Here is a 23,710-nt window from a genome sequence, read left to right as displayed (position 1 = left end):
TCCCTCCCAGCATCTCCGCTCCCCTCATCCTCCCTACAGGAAACTTCCCCGAGGCCCCAAGGGCTGGTTCCTTCCCATGGCTCCTCATCTGCACTTCAGTCTGGCAGGTGGTTTCCCTGTCAGACTGGCCATTCTTTAAGGGCCTTTCTCTGTATTCCCAGCACCTGGACCCCCAACATCCCCACGGTCGCCAGTCTGGCTTCCAGGCCTTTGTAAATAAACAGAGCGGTATCTCAGCCGTGGCTGTGGCCCATTACAGCATGGCCAGCTCTGGGATTTCTCTGGGGGCAGTGCCCGCTGAGCGGCTGTCGTCTCTGGAGCGCTCACCGCAGCGTGGGCACCCTCCTTCTCATCCATAATTTGTGGGAAGTAGGACCAGGTGATTCCCAGGGTCGCTCACTGCTCTTACAGACCCCCCAAACAAGCTTGGACATCAGTGAATAAAAAACAGTACTGCTCTCTCCCCTTTGAGAGTCCAATCACAAACTGCCTTTCTAGGAAAGGGCCACAGAACTCTGGGGGGATTTCTTAGTGCTACTGGGACACCTCAGACTTGCCAGGCTTCCCTTTATGTTTAAATGTGTTTTTCTTTATGCCTTTCTAAAATAATACTATATCTTCCCCAGTGCATCATCCATTGCGATCCCCAAAAGAAGCCAAATAGCCCGGTCCGGTTTGACGGACCTGTAGATGTGCTGCCTCCTTGTGGACCGGGAGCCCTCGTTCTCTCTCCATGGGGTGAGGGCCCGTTTTGCTGCCCCTCCGGCTCCTGACACTCACTAGCCGTGGGACTATGGGTAAGTCATTGTACTTGTTTGCTTCTGTTTCTTGTCTTTGAAAAATGGGAAAAATAGTAACGCCCTTCTCCCGGATGCTTGGGAAACCAAGCCAGGTAAGGTCTGTAGGACGTTCTGTAAATCCTCAAGGGCGAAATAAATTTAGATGATGATTCTAGCAGAGATTGAAGGGGGGTGGACTCATGGGGAATAAAAAGTTAGTCAGAGCTTTGGAGCGGGAAGGGCGGAAGCCTTCTTGGAGGCCCAGTCACTTCATTTTATGGATGAGGAGATGGACGCCTGGCAATGGGAAGTATTTTGCCCAAGATCACAAAAAACAGCAAATATCGAGAGGCAAAAAGTGAACCCGGGTTCCCCCTGGCCTGACCACGCTGCTGTTTTCTTCTAAGATATCTATGTGCTAACCCATAATAATCAAATTTCTAAAAATAAAAAAAAAAAATTTAATGCCCTTGGGGAAATCACTATTGAAATGAGTCCGGTGGTGGTTTGTTTTTAAGTCAGCAGAGCGAGCAGCCTGCGGCTCACTTGTTTATTTGTGAAGGAAAGTTCAGATTTTCATATATATCCCTGCCTGGCGGGAGGGGACCTAGCCCCCTGACCTATCGAGAATCACAGCCCAGAATGGGGACAGGGTTTCCAAGCCGGGCCAGGGGCCAGCCCGGGTGGAAGCCCCCGTCTCCCGGCAGCGGTCACTGCCGCTGGACTGATCCCACCCATCGATCGGGGCCCAACGTCCCACCTCTTGGCGCTTGATCTCCTTCGAGGTGAGCATCTGGTTGACGCAGACATCAAAGGTCTCGCTCCAGAGCTTGCTGTCCCTTCGCTTGGTGCTGGCGGGAGTCGCATTTCTGGACCAGGGTCGCGGGGCGAGGATGTCGGGGCGACTGTCGCTGCGGAAGCTGATCGAACGCTGGAGAAACAAGAATGAGGAGAGAGTTTCTGTTACCGGTCCGGAGGCCTGGCCAGTTACCGATGGGCCCGGCTCACACTCAGGACACTGGTCGTCCTGGACCATCTGAGGGTTCCCTTGTCCTAGAGCTAACACCATTAAGGGAACATCTCCCCCCACACCCCAATGCTTTCAGTACCTGTGTGTGGGGTGCAGATGGAGCCTCAGGCCCATGGACAACTCAGCCTGATTCGCCTCTTTTGAAGTCCAGAAGTCAGCCAAGCACTGGAGAGGAGGGGGCTCTCTAGAGAATGGAGCCATCGAACACTCCCATTTTACAGATAAGGAAACTGAGCTTGAGCAAGGCTCAGTGGGTATGAGAGCCAGGATCCCAAGCCACGCCCTTCCACAATACCAGACCCTTAATTTTTACTGGTGGTCGTGGTTGTAGAGCTGGCCCCTTAGTCTGTTATGGTGCTAGGATTAAACGTAGAGTATGAGGCACAAATTTGTGGCCAATGTGGGAGACATCTGTTTGACTCTCCATATTGGTTACAAAGGTGGTGGGGGCTTTTGAGGGGAGAGACAGGGCCCCTCACCCATCCGGTCGCTTGGCTGTGCCAAACTGGTTTCTCCATGGTCAAGGGGACTTCTGCTTATGTGTGAGTTGGACATGATGATCATTTACATCATCTCCAATCCTGGGGAAAATCCAGAGATGTGAACTCTGTGATGACACCACGGTAAGTTCCTTAAAACAGGAGCTGATCCCAGAAGCTACAAGGCCACAAGAAAGCCCCCTGCCCCTCCAGGCCCGTTTCCTCATCTGTAAAATGAAAGGCCGGACCCATCACTGCTAAGGTCCCTCCTAATCCTGACATTTTATGGCTCCAACATCATTAGCCAATCCACAAATGGGCCCTGGGTCAGAGAATTAGCTGCTCCTGGCCCAAAGAACCTCTCGCTGACCCCAGCTTCCTGGAGGTCCTGGGGAGAGCCCCAGCTGTGAGAAGCGGGGTGCTTGGGGCCCGGGGCCCCCTGCCAACACGTGTGATTCTCCTGGTGGGCAGCATCTCACCACACGCGTGAGAGAGAGAACAGGAAGCACACTGAGTCACAAGGAGACGCAACGGTTTCATTTCTAGGACAATGAGGGGGCCTTCGGCGGAGTGGAGGTGGGGGAAAGGAAAGCGCTGAGAAGCAGACTGGAAATAACACTTTCGCTTGCTAAAATTAAGAGCCTGCCCTTCTCGATTCCCACTCTCTGAACAAGTGGGCTTTTTTCTTTTCTTTTTTGAGACTGAGCCTTCCCTACTTTGCCTTGGCTAGAAGTACAGGGCCCAATCCAAGGCACTCTGCAAAGTGTGGCGGTTGGTCAAGGTGGGGACCAGGGAGAGAGCAGGGTCACAGGTCTGCAAATCCCTCCCTATTGGGGAAAGAACATCTCCTGGCCCTGAAGACCAGCCTTCTGACTCTAAGTCTGTGATATCTCTCCACTCTCTCAGAAACTACCCATAGTTCCTTATTGTTTCAAAGACAAGAGTTTTTAACCTTTTGGGGGTCAAATATCCTCCCCGTTGGTAGCCACAGATCCCTTCTCACAATAAGGAATAACTGAAGGAAATGCTAAATTTCAATTAGGGATCAGTGAAAACAAAGATGTAATTCCTACCTTTCTACATTCATGGATTTATGGTTCCCCCAAGGAATATGTGTACCCCAAATTAAGAAACCCTGCTCTAAAATAAATACAAAAGCCTCACTTATCACTTAGAGTTCCCATCTCTTCTTCCACTTGTATTTCCCATAATTCCCTTCCATGTGGTATCCATTCCAGCCAAAATGACCCAAGTTGGTCCATCTTCAGCTTCCATCTCTAGACTTCCAGGTCTACAAGGCCAAATAAAGCCCCGTGGCCAGATCTTCCATTGGGAAGGCCTTGAATTTAAGTTCATTTTCCTTTCTGCCATGACTTATTATTTTGCATGTCCTCATTGGCTAATCTGATTTCATGTTGCTTCCCCCATTGGATGGTAAGTTTCTTAAGGACAGGGGCTATTTTGTCATGATGTCCCCAGTTCCTAGTATAGTCTAGTGCACAGAAGGTACTTAACACGAATTTGGCGACTTGTTACCTTGATTCACTTCTGTGGAATCTACCAACATTGTGTGAGATATTCCACTTAGAAGAACTTGACCCAGTGAAATTCTTCATATTTATGCTACTTAAAAAAAAACAAAACAAAACAAAAAAACCAAATCTCCCCCAATTCTGACCCCTTTCAGTCAGATTAAGAAAAGCGTAACCCAAACCACTTGGTGACTGACAGTGGAACAAGGAATCATAGTAGTTGCCCTTAGGACTCAAGTCTCCAGTGGAAGATCTTCTGAAGGCTTAAACTGTGAGTCATAATTCTGCATTAACTTTCAGCAAACCTGAGTCTTTTAGCTACTCTTCTGACGGCTGTGGAGCGGCTCATAATCCTGCCTCTTCATGGAGCCCACCAGAGAAAAATAATGAGGAGGGGGGGAAGCCTACTTAGGTAGCGACAGACGGGAAATATGAGTCTATATGTCACAAGAAACAACAGGAAACTGAGAGGGCAAGTGAAAGATATATTTAGCCTCATCTTCAGTCATGTTCGACTCTCTGTGACCCTATTTGGTTTTAGAGCCGTTTGCCAATTCCTTCTGCTGTTCATTTTACAGATGAGGAAACTGAGGCAAACTGGGTTAAGTGACTTGTCCAGAGTCTCACAGCTGGTTAGTGTCTGAGGTCAGATTTGAACACATCCCCTGCTCAAAAAAAATTATTTTTTCTGGGAGGGGTGGATGAGTAGAAGGCTGGAATAGGGGGACTGAGTCTCCCTCTCGTCCAGGCTGGAAGTACAGTGATCACTCACGTACCTAATATCTCATCACTGACCTTCACCTACACCTGGTCTCACCTGCTCATCGTTCGGGGCCACTCCTGCTCCAGGTCACAGCAAGGCAGTGGATTGTGAAGAGCCCATGTTCCTCTGCCTCCCACTTCTCTATCCCTCTTAATTTGGGAGCCTTCCACCCGTTCTCTCCTTCCTGTTTTCCCCACCATAGCTTGCATTTTGTCTCCCTCATCCGATGGGAGCTTCTTGAGGGCAGGGGTGGGCTGGTACCTTTCTTTGTGTTCCCAAGGCTTAGGCACGCTGCCAGCACATAGTAGCCACTTAATATAGGCTAACATATACTTAAAATATGTTAATCATTTGTCTGATTTAACACTGGATTGATCCTTTCTTAAAAAAAAAAAAAAAATCTGACACTTATTAAGTACCTTCTGGGTGTAAAGCCCCGCAGCTCTTTTCCAAACTAATATTAATATCACAGAGGTGCTCCGAGTCAGCTCTCTGACTCAATAAGCACTTATTAAGTGCCCACATGCAGAAAGCTCTTAATTAGATCATCCTGTTGTTCCCTGACTGTTCAATGTCCTCAGCCGAGTGGAAAATCCCTTGGTTTCACAGACAGGAACGAAAAAGATGATTAAGAATCAGCAAGTAAGCATTTTTAAGCCCCTACTATGTGCTGGGCACAGAACAGGATTCTGGGGAAAAGACAGTCCCTGCCCTCAATGGGGGAGATACAGCACCGTAAAAACGTACATAAAATACAGGAGGAGTTAATATGATGGGGATGATGGCTATTGGAGCTGGGGGTGAGGGCATTAGGAGGACCAAGCCAGACTTTGATGGAAAGTTCAGATTTTTTAAAAACTGGAGATGGGTGGGATGTTCAACATATATTGGATTACTTGCTTTCTAGGGGAGGGAGTGGGGGGAAGGGGAGGGAAAATTGGATCTCAAGATTTTGCAAGGGTTAATGTTGAAAAATTATCTATGCACATGGTTTTTATTGTAGGTTTTTTTTTTCCCCCCTGAGGCTGGGGTTAAGTGACTTGCCCAGGGTCACACAGCCAGGAAGTGTTAAGTGTCTGAGACCAGATTTGAACTCGGGTCCTCCTGACTCCAGGGCTGGTGCTCTATCCATTGCGCCCCCTAGCTGCCCCCATGCATATATTTTGAAAATAAAAAGCTTTAATTAAAAAAAAAAAAAAGCAGGGGTGGCGGGAAGGACATTTATTTGGCCAGAGAACACAGCAAAGACCAAAGCCCAGAGATGAGGGATGAAGGAAGAGGGAAAATGGAGGCCAGTTGAGCGCATGAGGGGAGGCTGTAGATAACCCCAGAAGGGAAAAGAAGGGCTGAGCTGTGGAAAGCCCACAGGGAGTCACTGGGGTTCACTGAGGGGAGTGGCGTGGTTAGGACAAATCCCTTGGGTAGCTGAGTAGAGTAGGGAGAGGCAGGCAGATACCCAGCAGCTACTCTCTGGGGGGAGTGAGAGGGAGGAGTCTGGAGGAGTTATGTGCAGCAGTGGATAGAAAACTGGATCTGGAGGCAGGAAGACCTGAATTCAAATCCTGCATCAGACACTGATCAGCAAATCACTTTTTTAAAAAATCTGTTTGTCTGAGTTTTCTCATCTGTAAAATGAGGATAACAACACGTCTGCCCCTCCTAGAGTGGATGTGATGGGAATGAATGTAGCGGCTTTTCAAACCCCTGTCACTGTGATTCTGATGATGAGAACACCAAGTTTGCCAGACTTGGAGCCTGGAAGGTGAAGGTGTCCCAGCAGAAATAAAGGCCTTCACCAAAGGGCCGTGTCTGGGGGGAGAAGGATTTGGCCTGGGAGGCGCTGGGAAATGTCCCCCGGGCAGCTGGCACTAAGGGAGCCGTCTGTGAGAAGCTTGATTGTTAAGCCGGTGGGAGCTGGGGGGGCCGGGCCCGGAGCTGGGGGGCCACCCACATCCTGCATCATCTTTTTTTGGCTGCACAGACTCGGAGTCAGAGATCATGAACAAAATAAGAAAGTTAAGAACCAATGAAGAATGCTGCTTTTCCTTTTGGATTCGGCCCGTTCTATGACCAGTTTTGTTTGGGGGAAAAGAAACGAACTTTTTCCTAAAAAGAACTGACTTTTAGGAAACTAACTTCAACTGAAACTCACTGAGAGGAGCTGCATGCAAATTAGCTGTGAATCTTTCCCAGACACCCCTGGGTCTAGCCACATCCTGCCCATGGCTCGGTCCAGCGAGTCTTGCCTTCTCCAGAAGCCTCCCCTGACCAGCACCTGGATCTCCTCCTCTCCCTCCCTCCAGAGCCTCTTCCTATTTCCTGTCCCACAGCTGGGGGCTGCAATTCAGCTCTTAGCTCCAAAGAGCATCCATCACGTGGCCTTCTGCACAGGGCAATCACTTACACTGTCAGACTTACATCTTGCGCCCTTAGCTAGGTGGACAGTTCCCCAGGTGTGGGGGTCCAGGTTTCCTTATCTCTTCTTACAGTTCCCATGGTTTCTAGGGCAGGGCTAAGTGTGCCCCGTGGACAGACTCTGTACACACATGTCATCTGGAAAATAGATTCTGAGCCTCTTCCTGGGCTCTGATAAGTCGCCTCCTCATGGGGCAGACCGGACTTGAGGCTGTTCATTTGGACTCTCATTGCTTCTTGGGAAGATTCTGGGAAGAGGAGGGAAAAGGCCCTTCGGCCCCAACTCCCTTCCTCCCATCAGCTTCCCCTTAAGCAGGGGAGGGAAGGGGATGGGCCCTTTTAAACCTATGGCCACCTGCCCCTACCTGCCCTCCATTTTTCTCTCGCTTCTTTCCCACTACAAGTCGCACACGCTTGCCTTCACGCTGCTCCTCCCAGACCACTCCAGCTCTTCTGTCTCCGTCCTTTGATGGAACAACCAACTGCCAATGACCCCTCCCTCCTTTCTCTCTACTTATCCTGGGTCCATTCTTACATATATATAAAAGCCACATGGCTTCCTGCAAGGGCCCAGAGGAGGAAAATGGTGACGTCACCATTCCACAGACCCTCGAGGTCGTCCTGACAGTCCTTCAGCCTGCTACATGTCCCACCGAGGTCTGGTCCAGAGGCGCCCGGGCTTCCTAGCAAATGCTCTGCTGAAATTCAGCCACATCGCACGGACAACATGTGATCCCAGCGAGAGAAGAGGCCGGCTGGCCCGGGCGACCTTCAGTTAACGAAACTGGCCGCTCGTGTTGATAAGTAAATGACTGAACCGCACGAAGACTTGGGGACACACGGACCTTCCAAACCTTTCCGGGCTGTTTCCTAGTTCTGTCAGGAACAGCCTTGATTCTCCGAACAACCGTCTCCAGGTCCATAGAATGAGGGGTTCGCCTGGGCGGCCGGTGAGAGTTTCATGACAGGCTCTGCTGCACTTTGGGGTAGTTCAGGTGACTGGGAAAAGGCCTCTGAAATAAGCCTCGTTTGCTCCGATTCTACAGCACAAGCCTTACTTTCCCGCAGCCGCTGCCGGCTGAACGAAGAAAAACCTGCTCGTTAGCACGGCAGCAAAGGTTCATGGGTCACGGTGCCCGGTGCTCACACACTCACACATGGGCACTGCTCCCTGCCCAAGAGCTCCAACATGAAGGCCACGATGGCCTGGAAGGGCTTTCCAGCCCCCAGGAGCCCCAGAGCCGAAGCCTCCAGCTGGGAGACCCCGTCTCTCCCCTGCTTCTGGAAGGAAGCCTGCGGGCCCTTGTCCGGCACTTCTCCGATTCTCTTCCCTGTGACCTCTCTAAGACCGCGAGAGTAGCTCAGCCGCTCCGGCAGCGTGATCTTTAGTGCCTTCTCCTTCCATGAGTCTTAGCTCGGTGGTCCAGATTCCTCCGGGGCCTGCCCAGGCCCTTGGGGAGAAAATCCCTCCGTCCCAGTGCGAAGAGCACATTGTTCAGTGGAGAAAACACGAGTTAGAGAACGGGGGCCATTTCCTCCTGGTCTGTGGCTCCCCTCCCGTTCTCCCTGTGAGCAGCCCTCGGCCCGGCCTTCTCCCTGTTTTCCACAACTCATCTAAAAAGCTGGGAGACGCTCGGACCACGTGGGAGACGCTCGGACCACGTGGGAGACGCTCGGACCACGTGGCAGACGCTCGGACCACGTGGGAGACGCTCGGACCACGTGGGAGACGCTCGGACCACGTGGGAGACGCTCGGACTGTGTGCCGCCCGCTCCAGCTCATTCAGGCTTTGGGTTGCTGCCCCCGGCCCTCTTTCTCTAGGGGCCGGGAGTGTGGCAGAGCTGTGGTATTATGGATAAGGAGAGCACCTAATGAAGGAATTATTGCTGTTCAATCACTTGCCTGGCCCTGTGACCCCATTTGGGGTTTTCTTGTCACAGATACCGCACATTGGCCATTATCTTCTCTAGCTCATTTTACAGATGAGGAAACTGAGGCAACGAGTCATGTGACTTGCCCAGTAAGTGACTGGAGCCAGATTTGAACTCGGGGTTCCTTCCACTCTGCTGCTTCTATCATGAGCATAACAGACAATATTTTCATGTTAAGTTCCACATGTCTCTGGATCTTCGTGAAAGCCCCGTCAGGAAGGTCCTGTTGGTGCTTTTACCTCATATCAGTCTCCCTGAAGCTCAGGAAGGTCGAGCCCTGGTCCCCTCTTATATAAGCAATAGTCTGACTCGGCAATAAGTCTACGTGGAAACTATGACAGGAATTAAAAAAACCCATTCCCACCCTAGTGGGGAGCACCTCGGGCTGACCGGCACGTCAGGGTGCCTCCTCCCCAATGTCGGGGTTCTCTGAGAACAAAGGAGAGGGGCACACGGGTGGCGCAGTGGTTAGAGCCCCAGCCCTGAAGTCAGGAGGATCCGAGTTCAAATATGACACTTAACACTTCCAGGCTGTGACCCTGGGAAAGTCACTTAACCCCAATTGTCTCAGCAAAAAAAAGGAATAAAGGAGAAAAAGCCAAGAGCGAACATTTCACCTCAGTGCACAAGCTGCTTGGGTAGGATGGCCCTTTGATCCTGGAAGGGGCGCACTGGGACGGGGCATAGTTAGCCTTTGGAGACCCAGCAGCAGAAGGGGGCAGAGGGCACAACTCCCAAGGATGGCTGTGTGGAGACCTTCCACTAGGAAAGGAACTTTTTAAAAAGGAAAATCCATCCCTGCCTAGTGATGGGGCTGAACTTGGAGCCAAGAAAAACTGGATGTGAACCTCACCTTTGACACTAGCGCTATGATGGCAGTCGGGCCTCAGTTTCCTCCTCTGTAAAATAGGCCTGATGATGCTCAGGATAATTACTTCAGAGTCACAGGGAGGATCAAAGGATGTAATATATGTGAAAGCAGAAGAGAAGAGCTCAGGGGCTGCAGTGGAGAGAGTCTCGGAGGCAGAAAGACCTGAATTCCAATCCTGCCTCGGGGAATGACTAGCTGCGTGCGTCCCTTGAATGGCGCTTGCCTCGGTTTCCTCATTAGTTAAAAAGGAGAGCTAGAAGCGCCCGTGTCCCAGGGTCGCTCGGGCCGAAGGGGGCTCCTTACCTGCAGGGTCTGACTGAAGCGCTTTAGCGGGGTGGCCTTCACGGGAGGGATGAGGTTCGCCAGGGACGTAACTCTGGACAAGGGCTTGACCCGCTTGTTACTCGGCTCCTGTGGGTTGCAGATGAGACAAGGAGAAAGGTCACTTGGCAGCTCTCGACATCACGTGACACTGGCTGCCGTTCGGCTGCCCGTCCCAGACCACGCAGCAGACCCAGCCCTGGCTCACCTGGACTCCCCGGTCCTGGCTGCCTGACCACGCAGGGCCCCCTGGGAGGATTCCTCTTCCCCTCCCCCCAAGGGCCACCTCCTGCTCTTCTACCCAGTGACCTTGTCGGGAAAAGAAAGGCCGGTTCTTGTATTTGGGGTTTTTCAAAGCGTGCCGTCCCCTCCCTGAGATAATTCTCGGGAGTCCTTCCTTTTGTTTTATTTTTAAAGAACCTGCATTTTCTGACCTTATTCTCCGAGTCCCCCCCTGAAGTCCCTAAGAACTTCCCAGGCCCTTAACGATTCCTGCTCTCTGTCCCTCCCTCTGTCCGCTCCCCACTCCCACAAATCCACAAACGCTGCACGAGCCCCGAAAGGAAGCCAAGACAGACGCGAGCCTACAACAGGACGAGGTTTTGTGAAGCTATGAACTGGAGAAAGTGCTCCCCCCCAGTCCTCCCCCCCCCCCCCGCCCCAAGTGCTCCCCCACGCGTGGCCGAGGAGACCCTGGGCGGCGAGGAAAGGGCCCGCTTCAGCAGCACGGAGAGGCTGGTTACCCTGGTCCGCCTAACCTCCATCTGACACCGCGCGGACCATGGACAGCACATGGAGACGGGGCCGGAGCGGCCGGAGCCCCTCAGCCAGCATCGTCACCCTGCCGGGCCAGGCCCGCTCAGCCCTCCCGCTCGGCCGCGCTTCCGAAGTTCCTCGGGGCCGCCCCTGGACTCGAGCTCCCGGAGCAAATCCGGCCCCCGGCCCCTCCTGCCATTCGATCTGCAGCCCGGCTGGGCGGCGGGGGTCCTCCGCCCCTCCCCCCCGCACAGTCCGCCGGCCTCTTCCCGGGGATGCAGGAAAGCGAGCCGCCGATGTCACGGGAAACTTCCCGGTTTGGACGCACGCTTGGGCGAGTTGGGGGGGGGGGGGGTCCTGGGGGGAGCAGGAAACCAGAGCCGCGACTCAGGGAGCCCACGCCGGGGGCCGGCGAGGGACGTCCCGCCGAGACGACGCCTTCAAGGCTCCGGACGCCTCCCCAAGGACCGAGCACTCAGGAGCCAGCGCCGAGTCCCTTCGCCCGGCCCCGCAGAAGGGGCTGCATCTGTCCTTCGCTCTCAATGTCAATGCAGCGCACGCAGGGGCGGCCCGGCCGGCCCAGGCTCCGCTGTGAGCTCCGCTAAGCGGTTCTGGCTCCAAGCAGCAGGGCTGGGGGGGGACGCTGGCCGCCTCCCTCCCCTCCCCCACCCCTCCTTCTCTCCTTCCTCCCCTTCTCTCCTCCTTTTCTGCTTCTTCCTTCCCTCCTTCCTCTCTCAGTCACTGTACTGCAGCAAGGGACACAGACAGAAGCCGGGAGCAGCTCACCCCATCCCCTCCGGACCTGTCTCCGTGTGCCACCCAGGCTGGCAGCGGAGGGGGCGGGGGCGGCTCGGATTCTGTCCCCCATTCAATAGTCAGGTGAGACAAAGGGCAAATGGGTGACAGATGCTCCCGCTCGATAAAAAAGGGTGTGCTTGTGTATGTGTGCCCATGTGTGCGTGTGAGTGTGTGTGTGCGGGTATGCATGTGCCCATGTGTGCGTGTGTGTGCGGGTATGCGTGTGTGCATGTGCCCGTGTGTGTGCCCATGTGTGCCTGAGTGTGTATGTGCCCGTGTGTGGCTGGCACTGGGCGGGGGCAGCCTCAGCATCCACCAGGACTCACTCGGCGGTGGGATACAGTTGCCGTGTCACCTCTGGAGCTGGTCCTCCCCCTCCCCACCTTGTGACGTGGTCAGGCTGGCGTTTAGCTTTCTGTACAGCCAGTGCCACGGCAGTGATGCGCAAACCCCAGCCCCTGATGTGTTAGGCGAGGTGCTAATTATACTGCAATTAAAACTACTCCCCCAGGGGATAGCCTCGGACAGATGCCGGCCTGCTCTGCCAGGCTGGCACTGCCAGGAAACAGCCTGGGCGGCCGGTGTGGAGGGGGCTCGCTGCCTCTGTTTGCCGCGATGCTTCCTTAATGAGGCAGGTGGCGGCCCAGACCTGGAGAAGGGAAAGAAGGTGGCGATGGCTCTGGGGGTGGGGGGACCTCCTTCTTGACCCAGGCGAAGGACCCTTCCGGAGGGACGCTCTCTCCAGCATGAGACATTTCTGTGTTGCCTAAAGCTGCACTTTGGGGCGTAGGTCAAAGTCAAACCTTTCCCGAGGATGATTGTGCCCCAAACAGCCCCCACTGCACCCACCCCAGCACTGGGGGGCTCGGCGCTTTCCCACGGGATGGCACAAAGCGAGCTTCAGGTAACATTGCCCCATCTAACGGGTGCCAACCCCAAGCCCAGTGGCCATTTCTGTTTTCTCAAGCGGCCGGCCTTCTCTTCCATGGCCGAAGTGCCTCCAGAACCAGCCGGGGAAAATGGGCCGGCCCCGATTTCCACGAGGGAGAGGAGGATGAGGATGGGAGCAAACATGCTACAGGGGAAAGAAAGCCCAGCCTGGGCCAGGAGATGGGTCCAAATCTGGCCTAGAAGGGGCAGGGCTGGCTGTCCCTGACGCTGCTCCCGCCAGAGGGCGGTGATCTTATAAGGTGCCTTATGTCTAGTTCCAGGTCAGCTAGACTGTAACACTAGGGGCAAAACTCGGCCCCCTCGGTCTCCACTTCTGACCTATTCTCCACAGGAAAGGGCAAAGAGCCCCGGATTTGGAGCCTGGGGACCTGGGTTCACACTCACCTCCCTGGCGAGCCACTTCCCTCGCCGGGGACTCTCCGTAACACTGGACTCAGTGACCTTGAAGCTTCAGGTACAAGACGCCAACAAGCACTTCCCAAGCCTTCCCTCGGCTGCTGAGCTCAGACTGGGCTGCTGTGCTCTCACAGCTGCTGCCTCCCCCTGAACCAGCTCAAGGAGCTGCCCTGCCTCAAAGGCGACTCTCCGAGCGACCCCAAACCCCCAAAGCTGGGCTCTGCGCAGGGAAGAGTCTAGGTCCAGGTTAAGAACATGATGGACCAGGACGTTTTTTTCTGCAAATTCTAGAGCTGTGACCTCAGGCGTGCTGGACAGCTAAGTACTGTCAGGGGACAGAGATTTATTGTTTCATAAATGGTCTTTTTGTTTTATTTTGAAAGAGGGGCAAGGAGGGGGAGGGGACTTTCCATAAAGGAAGTGAAATGAAATTTGAAAATGTCTCCCAGTTGTTAACTGAAGGCCAGAGCCCAGAGGGCTAAACTTCCAAGGCAAACCGGCACCTATAGACACTCCCTTAACCGATGCATTTTGTAGTTAAAGGTCCACTTCCCTCCCACAAAAGCAAGAAGCAACATTTAAATTTAAAAATAAAAAATCTATTAATACGAACATTTCCTGTAGATGTATTGATTTAGTTCAGTCAGTATATCATTGCAGGAAGGGAAGGAAGGGAAGGAAGGAAGGAAGGAAGGAAGGAAGGAAGGAAGGAAGGAAGGAAGGAAGGAAGGAAGGAAGGAGAAAAAGAAAGAAAGGAAGGAAGGAAGGAAAGAAGAAAGAAAGGAGAGAGAAAGAGAGAAAAAAAGAGAAAGGAAGGAAGGAAAGAAGGAAAGAAGGAAAAAGAAAGAAAATGAAAAAAAAGAAAGGAAGAAAGGAGGGAAGAAAAGGAAGAGGGAAGGAGGGGAGGAGAGAAAAAACAGAAGGAAAGAAAAAAGGAAGGAAAAAGAAGGAAAGAAATAAAGAAACTAAAGGAGGGAAAGAAAGATGACATGGAATCCTCACCTTGAGCTTGCATGATTTGTCATTCTTTCCAAAATTTTCATTCACACAAGTTACCCCAGAAAACTCCTCCACAGCCCCCACTGGCAAATGCTAAGCCATACCCTTCGTTCTTCTAACCTGGGGGGGTCCTGAAGAGCAAGAGGGAGGGAGTCTTCCTGCTCTCAGAACTTAGTAGACAAACCATATTTTGAAGCAAAGGAAAGTGTGCATTTGGGGGTGGCCTAGGGCCGGCTCCATCCACAAGAGGCTCAGGGCTTGACCTCTGCTCGGCCTATGGACAACAGCAAGAGGATGGGCGGGCCATGGAAGGTTGGCACTGGGTGGTATAGAGCAGCTCTGCCAGGCGGTGTCTGAGAAGCAAGTGCGAGCTGGAGCGGAGCCTCTTGAAGTTTCGCAAGGCCCCAAATATTTACAAGTTCCACCTTCCCTTTCCAAGCACCTTCCCAATTCAATGTCATCTGCAGTGTTTTTTGCTCAGTGTTTTGGCAGCAGATGACTCGGGCTCTCCCTATCACCCAAGATAAACTCAAGAATGTATTTGCCTCCTTATCAAGCTCTGTCAGAGGAAGAAAAACTAATCCAAGAACTGGAGGGGGGGGGCGAATTGGGGGGGGTTATGATTTTTTAATCAGTAAAGGAAGCTTTTTGTACAAAGCTTTTTTGCAGGTTGTCTCCCTCATTTGATCTCAAGCTCCTTGACAGCAAGAACTAGATATTGTTAATAGTTTTGTCTTTGATTCCCTAATGCCCAATACCCACCTAGGTATCTGATGGAACCCATTGCCCAGTACATAATAGGTGCTTAATAAATGCTTGTTGACTATTGACTGACTAAAAGAGCACTTTTCTAAGAACTCTGAAAATCTCATTTTCTCATTTTTTTTCCTGTTAATTTGGGGAAGGAGAGATTAAAAGAATTGAATTCTCTCAGACCTCTGACCATGGTCTGGCCCGAAGCGCAGTGTTGTCCACTACATAAAACTAACAATGGCACACACCGTTATCACCTGGTTTAGAAGCTAATCATTTTATCAGCCTTTTCCTGTTTGTAGGGGATGTAGCAGCCGGCACATGGGAAGCTACGTAAATTTTACAGAGGAATTAGAATTGAACCTTGAGGCTCATCTTGTCCAAAAGTATGCCTCAGAATTTCCATTCCGTTCAACTAACACCAGGGAAGTCCTTGTTCTGGGCAAGATGGTTTCAGGCAAAATGTCCCCAAATTGACTTTGGATGCATTTTGTTTGCACTAATCTTCGCACTTGTTTTCTCCAATAGAATTTCCTCGTGGATGGGGACTGTTTCATCTAGTGCCGTGCTAGCTCTGCTTATTAAATACTTGTCTGAAAAGCTAAATGACCGCCAGTGAGAGAGAACCCACTTCCTCCTGAAGCAGCCCATGTCACTTCTGGACATATCTATCTCTATTATATCTATATTTATAGATAGATAGATATAATAGATATATATAGATCTCTCATACTTTTGCTGCTGTTACACTACTTGTGACCCATCCTTAGGTCTGCCTTCTGGCCAATCTAAAACTGGACAATAGCCGACCCGTCTCCAGTCTTCTCTTCCCCAGACTCAACATCCCCAACTCTCCTCCTGATTTTCATAGGGCATGGCCATCACCACGTGGATTGCCAAGGTCTTTTCTCAAATATGGCACACAGAGACAAACATTACATCCTGGAAGTATCCCGGCAAAGGGAGAGCGTGCTGGAATATCCCATGCTCTTGGAAGCCATCCCAAGACACAGGAGATTTCTCAGCTGTCAGATCACACTGATCATTCCTGAGAATGTGGTCCACTAGATTCCCCAGATCTTTATCATAATTCCCCCACTGACTGAGTTTTATTGGTCTGATTTACACCTTTTCTACACTAACTGTAGCATAGTACAAGTATCCACTAATATGAGCACATAACGTGACAAATTCTATTTGGATGAGCAACATATCAACCCAAAGTTAGGTGGGGAATCTTTCCTCCCCTTGATACTGTTTCCTTCCTTCCTTCCTTCCTTCCTTCCTTCCTTCCTTCCTTCCTTCCTTCCTTCCTTCCTTCCTTCCTTCCTTCCTTCCTTCCTTCCTTCCTTCCTTCCTTCCTTCCTTCCTTCCTTCCTTCCTTCCTTCCTTCCTTCCTTCCTTCCTTCCTTCCTTCCTTCCTTCCTTCCTTCCTTCCTTCCTTCCTTCCTTCCTTCCTTCCTTCCTTCCTTCCTTCCTTCCTTCCTTCCTTCCTTCCTTCCTTCCTTCCTTCCTTCCTTCCTTCCTTCCTTCCTTCCTTCCTTCCTTCCTATAGTTTTTATTTACCAGATCTATGCATGGGTAATTTTACAGCATTGACAATTGCCAAACCTTTTGTTCTAATTTTTCCCCTCCTTCCCTCCACCCTTCCCCCAGATGGCAAGTTGGCCAATACATGTTAAATATGTTAAAGTATAAATTAAATACATTATCTGTATACATGGATAGACTGTTTTCACATAACCTTGCAGGACTCAGGGGGAAAAAAGATATTCCAGGACACACAGATCCCTTAACTGAGACACTAATGGAAAATTGACATGATGAACGTTTCTTTGTACCGAATTTTAATAACGTTCCATTAACATGGAACAACATCAAGGCTCCCATTGAGTCAAGACGAGGATAGAAAGGCTGACATGCTCTCCTCCCAGCCGCGGCGCAGTAAAGTCTAAGAAGAACTGCTTTCAAGTCAGATATTAGACCCTGGGTGTCAGATGGATTGAAATCTATTTTATTCTATTGATTTGGTTTTTTTTCTTTTTTTCTTTTTCTTTTTCATCTCCTCTCACTCGAAAAGAATATCTGCTGCCTTCTAATTACCACATGCCAAGAGGTAAAACAATCTCCTAAAGGTCAACTTTGATCATCTTCTGGGGGAAAATGTGTGTGTGTGTTTGAGAGAGAGAGAGACAGAGAGGGAGGGAGGGAGAGACAGACAGACAGAGACAGAAACCTTATACAAAAGTCTCAGGAAAGGAGGGGCTCAGCAAAGCCTAATATCATCTAGTGTTTTCCTACCGCCATTATTAGAATTATGAGACCAGAGATGTTCAAACAACAGCAAAAATTTTTTAAAATGTGTACCTTCTCTCCTGCTTCCCTACATCAGTCTGGAAGATCAGGGTAGTTAATGTCTGACAGAAAATCAAAAGGATTTGAAAGCTATTGGAGAATGAAAGGATCAGGGCCCCATGAAATGTATTTTTTTAACCACTTTAATTTTTTTTTTTTTTTTGAGCTTCTCAGTTTTTGGCATTTACTTTTATAAGATTTTGATTTCCATATTTTTTCCCTCTCCCTTCCTCCCCAAGGCATCAATCAATCTGATAGGGTACACATGTGCAATCACATGAAACATATTTCTTTCATATTGTGAAAGAAGAATCGGAACAAAAGAGAAAAATCACAAGAAAGAAAAACCCAGCAACAAAAAAAGTGAAAATTGTCTGCTTCGATCTGCGTTCGGCCTCCACGGTTCTTTCTCGGGATGTGAAGAGCATTTTCTCCACCATTTTCCGAATCATTCAGAAGTGTCTTAGGTCTCTGTATTGCTGAGAAAAGCCAAGTTTCTCTGGACAGTGACGCTGTTACTCTATGCAGTGTTTGGTTGGTTCTGCTCACTTCACTCAGCATCAGTTCATGCAAGTCTTTCCAGGTAAAACCATGATTCTCAGCAGCCAGCTAGAACGCTTGAGACCCCAGAAAGGTGAAGTACCTGAGGTCTGGAGGTCTTGCAAATCTATGGGGATTGGAGCAAGGTCAACAGGAACATAGATCCTCATTTAGAATTAAATCTCCACATATCCTCTGATAGGCAACCTTTCCAAGAGTCCTTTCTACTTCAGTGCCTAATTTTAAATGGTTTTTTCCTGCTTGCTTTTCCATCAAAAAACCCTGATTCAGGCTCGGAAGGACCAGCATCTGGGCTCAGACCTGGGGGCAAGGACCAAAGCCCCCCACAGCACTGCTCTCTGGCCCGGAGGCACTCTGTGTCACGTGTGTGAAAGACACAATCAAGCCCAGGTAAATCCAAAATCATTCAGGGGGAGGGGGGAGGCGGGAGGCATGAAGTGGGGAGGCCAGATCTGCAGCCTTGGTGACCTGGGATGGAGGAGCTGATGTCAGCAGGACTTAGGGAAAGATCCGGGAGAGAACTCGGCCCATTGCCCCCAGTGCCAGTGAATCCAGTGTCTGCTTCCTAGAGATGGCTGTCCCCTCAGCGCCTCGAAGTTTGCAAAACTCTGGCTGGGTTATCTTATCAGAGCTTACCAAATGCCCTTCTTCCCACCTCCATGCAGTTATTAATTGCTGTTATTGCTGTTCCTATTTTACAGATGGAGAAAATGAGGCTTCCATGGGGAGCCCATGGCCTGGCCGGTGGCAGGGAGCCTTGCTTTCTCTGCCCAGGCCCAGGGCCCGCTGAAGGCCCGACCGAGCAAGCTCTGGGACAGAGGCTGTGGGGAAGGCACAGACTTCCAAGGGAACCCCAGCTGACAGGGGCTACTTCCTTTGTAGGCCCCCACAAACAAACAAACAAAACCCTTGTTTCCAAGCCTTAGCTGGCAGTTGGGGGGTTTCCAGGTGGGTGGTGCAGGGCTAGGAAACAAGCCGGGGCCACCCCCAGAGGTCAGCGATCCTTTGGCTCAGTTCTCCCTTCCAGGCCAGGGTGTTCCGGTCCAGGAGGAGGACCTGGAACCTCACGCTGGATTTCTCAACAGAAAAATTGCCGTGTCAGCAGGAAGTGGCCATGAGGTCAGGGAGCACAGGGGCTGGTGCTTCCCAAATGCCAGCTGATCGAAAAATTCAGCTTCTTTTACATTTTAATTAAGAGGAGCCACTGAGGAGAGCCCGGATCCCCCGGATCCCCCAAATTCACTCACAATTCAAGGCTTCCTTTTGGCCCCTACTTTCAATGAGACCCCCTGCAGCTGAGCACAAGTCAGAACTGGATCTCCCTCTGCCTTCCGCCTCCCAGACCGTCCTGTGGTGGAGACAGAACTAGAACACCATCTGGGATGGCCCAGGCGGTACTGGGGCAGAACCCCGAATCATGGGAAATTAGCAGTGAAATAGGAGGCCTGGAGGGACTAGCCAGCCTCAGCTGTGCAGGCACAGGAAGAACAGGGATCAGTCCTTTTGCAGCTAAGGCACGGGGATGGGGAGAGGCAACATGTGCCTTACCAACTGTCCGTTCCCACCCTCCCTGGGGGATTAAACTCCTGGCTACAAAGTAATGGAGTAGTTACTGGGAGTTAGCAAGGCCCCAATTCAAATTCTGCCTAGGAACCTTACTAGTTGTGAATCTGAACACACTTTTAGTTGTTTATCAGCGAAATGGGAATAACAACACACATCTTATCTGTTAGACTAGAAGCTCCCTGAGGGCAGAGTCTGGCTTTGCCCCTTTTTACTCTGTGCCTTCCCTTCAGGGGCATTGTTTCTCCAGAGCTTCCTAAAATCAACCAGAACTTTTTCTGGTTCTAGATCAGTAGTAGAGAACCTGGACTACACTCACAACCACGCACACACAGATACAGACACACTTTCACCCCTGCCATGGATTAGCGCAAAACGGGCCCCTCTGAACATAGCAGTGGCCTCGATTACAAGCGGCCCCGCTTGGGGTGCCCACAATACAAAACAAGCCCTGGCTGAGGGGCCGCGTTTCTGGCCAACGGTTCCCTCCTCGTTGCTTTGAGAGTTATTAGTCTGAGTCCACACTATGAGGGTAAGTCAACATTTGTCCTGGCCAAAGGCCCAAAATGGTTATTTTATTAGTCTGCTACTGGGGAAGCTGGCCCCAGATGAAACGCTCGGAATAAATGGGCCTCGAAGAGCGGAGCTGGGCGGGAGGGTCCGGCACTGCTCTGACAGGAAGTGACTCTTTCTTCGCCTCTGGTGCGGGGAGAAAAGCACACCCACGTTTGGGTCCAGAGCCTCTTACCCCACTTCCCTCTGGGCCAGACACGGCCGGGCTGTTTCACCAGAGGGAGGAAGCCCCTCTTAGCCTAGCAGGGCCTGCTCCTTAAAGGGCCTTCTCTCCTCAGGACCAGCTTCTGTGCCAGATGCCAGAGACCGAATGCTGTTCAGCCACATGGAGTGGAGCCTTCCTACAAGCGGCCCTGTGCAAGGCGTCCAGGGGAGCCTCCCCAGGGTGTTGGGAGGGAGGGGAGCCCCAGAGTCCGCCCCAGGCAGCCAAGCCCAGCCGACCCTACAAGTTCACCCAGGGATGATGCACCTGCCAAAGCTTCTTCCTGCCTGGAGCAACCCCAGCAGGAAGCGGGACTGCAAGCTGGACCGAAGGCTGCCTCTGACAGCTCCTGTTATTCCCCATCAATCCAGAAGCTGACTTTTAAAGAGCCAGGGAAGCATTCTCAGGTAGCCTTCTCTTAGTGAATTATCCAGAGGAGAAGGGACTGATGACGCTCTGTTAGAGGGTGGGATATGTCCCTCTCTCCTATTTAAAAGGCAGGAGTTTTAGTTCATGCTCATACCTCAAGAGCTCTGGGCCTAGTCTCCAGCCCATGGGGGCTCAGCTAGGCTGGGCCCTGGGGAAACCTCATCACAGAAATACTGTGACCATGGAACCTCAGAATCCAAGGCTAGCCCCATGCAACCTCTGAATCCAAGGCTAGCCCAGTGGGACCTCTGAATCCAAGGCTAGCCCAGTGGAACCTCTGAATCCAAGGCTAGCCCAGTGGAACCTCTGAATCCAAGGCTAGCCCAGTGGAACCTCTGAATCCAAGGCTAGCCCAGTGGAACCTCTCAATCCTTCAAGCCCCTGGAAGGCTTGGCTTCTCTGGCTCTTTGACTAACTTCTCTTTCTCCTCAGTCTGAAACCTAAAACTCCTTTCTTCTATGAGGTTCTAAGAGTTCCTGAGCCAAACATCCACCTATAGGATGGAGCCACAACCAACTCAACTACCTGGCTCTGGTCCATTTTCTGACATTTCACAGGTTCAAAGAATTTATTCAACAGTCATTTTAAAAAATTGATTTCTTGCTTTTATATTGCCTAAGTTTGTCCTTGTAGCTCTTTCCCTTCTCATTCCACTAGAGAGCTGTCCCTTGTAATAAAGATTTTTTTTTTTTAAGGAATAAGAGAAAGAGAAAAAATGAGCAAAATTGATCAATATTACACATTATACAGCTCTCCACAATCCATTCCCCATAATTCTCCCAAAGGGAGAAAGAGAGAGCCACAGAGAAAGAGAGAAACACAGACACACAGACACACACACACACAGAGAAACTGAGAGAGATGAAGAGAGAAACAGAGAGATAGAGACAGAGACACACAGAGAGATACACATACACAGAGTGAGAGAGACAGAGACAAAGAGAGACAGAGAGAGAGACACACACACACAGAGAAAGAAAGAGAGTGTGTATGTGTGTCTGTAATTTTCCAATGCTCGTTTTCATCAGTCATAGAATTTTAAAGATTATAAAATCTTGCTATCTTGGGCCTGATTTGGGGAAGGTTTTTTTTAAAGTAAATTATTCAGAGCTTTATGAAAAAGCAAAAGGTGATGTCTGCAGAATGGAGGGAGGGTCCTCCTAGGGTGACCACAGCCTCAGCTATGAAAAACCATGGGGGGAGGGGAGGCTGGATGCTCTGGGTAGAGACAGACACACATGGATCATCTCCCTCCTGCAAATAGTCTTTGATCTGCCAAGCAGGGATGGGCTGAAATCCTCTAAAAGCCAACTGGAGGTTGGCCCAGGCTGCTCTCACAGTCCCAGAAGTCCTCAGGAATAAACCTCAAATATGCTTTTAAGCAACATAATCATACGTGTGGCCCAAAAGGTGGTTTTTAGTTCACTTTAAGTACTTTGGGAGCCAGGAGACTGGCACGAGCAACCTCCAGTTGGTTTTTAGGGGATTAACAACCCAGGAGGGACCCAACAGATAATTTTTATTCTGAAGGCAGCTCCCTAGGTGCCACAGTGGATGGAACACTAGACTTGGAGTCAGGAGGCCCCCAGTTCAAATCCGGTCTCAGACACTTCTTAGCAATGTGACCTTGGGCAAGTCACTTAACCCCAATTGCCTCTCTCACACACAAAAATCCTAAATCTAGTCTCAAATACTTATTAGTCACATGATCCGCTATAAAGTCACTTATTATCTGTTTAACCTCAGTTTCCCCATCTACAAAATGGACATAAATAGCATTTAACTTTTAGGATTGTTGTGAGACTCAGATAAGAAAAATTCATGAGACATTACAGTATCTGGCACATAGGAAGTACAATAAAATGTTAAAATAATTTCACATTAATCAGGTATTATAATTATCGTTATTCTGACACAATGTGAGGGTGGTTCAGGGTTGGTAAACAATATGGGTACAAGGTGTTCACAGGAGCACAGACTTAGAACTGGGAGGCTGTGTCCACCCCCTCATTTGATAAAGGAAAATGAGGCTCTAGGGAAGGTTGCTTCAGTGACATCAATAGGAAATAAATGTTAGGTGAGTTCTGACCTTGAGTTCTCTGATTCTAAACCCAGCATCCTTCCCATCACCCACTGACATCATTCATTGATTCAGCCCAAGACACACAGCTGGAGATGGAGGTTTGTGGAGGAGAATTTTACCTTTTCACAAGCCCTTCTTAAAGCTGAGCATAAAGGGCGTAAACCTTGTCCCCTTGTCCCTCCTCTCTCATCCTGACATCCTGGGAGCTCAGTGGGAAGGAAGGAGCAGTATTATCTTCATTTCCCAAGAGAAATGGAATACAGAGACTCAAAGCAGCACTCACAGATCTTAATCTCATTGTGCCTTAGTAGGAAGGACAGTCTGTCCTGGCTGAATATAGTGAAGTCCCTGCTTGTCAGCTGCTGGTGGCCAGCAACAGCTGGAGACATATGGAAACAGATCCAACCAGCAGCTAGATCTGAGTGGGTGGGTGTTCCTGGACCTCTGAAGGATCTCCAAGAAAAAGGCACAGGGACAGAGACTGCATTTTAAAGCACTTGCATCCTCTGAAGCACTCTGTAAAAGTCAGTTATCATTTACGAGATTATTATAAATAGCATGTAAATTATATTATAAATAATAAAGTTAATTATACTATTTACATCTTCCACAATTCATAACTCCTTGAAATGAGAGTGGAACGATGCCTGGGGGGAGCCAAGTGTTATTCTCTATTCCAATTTTACAGATGAGGACATTAGCCAAGTAGAAATTGACTTGCCCAGTCACACAGCCAGTAAGTATCTGAGGGAACATTTGAACTACAGTCTGACTCCGGAGGCAGTGTTCCATCATCTAGCTGCCTCTAGGAATCCATGAATAAGTATTTATTAAGGGCTTGCTATGATTTAAGCAAGATATTAACTACTTCTTAGCAATGTGACCCTGGGCAAATCACTTAAGTGTGTGTCTCTCACACACACAATACTAAGACAAAGGATAACCAATCCCTTCCCTGGAGAAGTTTATATTCTCATCCAAATAAACACCATCACACAAAAAGCTCAATATAAAGCAGTGTGTGGGTAATGAACCCATTATGATACAGGTGGGGAACGCTAGCAGTTGGGAAAAGAGGAGAGTTTTCCTGGGGAATGTGGTGTTCGGGCAGGAAGCTGGGGACCTCACATTTAGAACCCGTAACCTCCTTCACTTCCCCTCAGTCTTTT

The 23,710-nt window shown here is 50.2% G+C and overlaps 1 protein-coding gene across 1 annotated transcript in view; it reads right to left on the bottom strand.

Moving 5' to 3' along the window:
• The window catches only part of ARHGEF3 (Rho guanine nucleotide exchange factor 3), a 232,921-nt gene that overhangs the window by 20,554 nt on the left and 188,657 nt on the right, over positions 1–23,710 (bottom strand). Inside the window, 2 exon segments of the mRNA XM_074284416.1 lie at positions 1,540–1,710; positions 10,105–10,212. Of these exon segments, the coding sequence (XP_074140517.1) occupies positions 1,540–1,710; positions 10,105–10,212 (279 nt within the window).

This window comes from Sminthopsis crassicaudata, chromosome 1 (assembly GCF_048593235.1).
Source record: "Sminthopsis crassicaudata isolate SCR6 chromosome 1, ASM4859323v1, whole genome shotgun sequence".
In the NCBI taxonomy this organism is placed as follows: Eukaryota; Metazoa; Chordata; class Mammalia; order Dasyuromorphia; family Dasyuridae; genus Sminthopsis; species Sminthopsis crassicaudata.
This window is presented reverse-complemented; position numbering and strand designations above follow the sequence as displayed.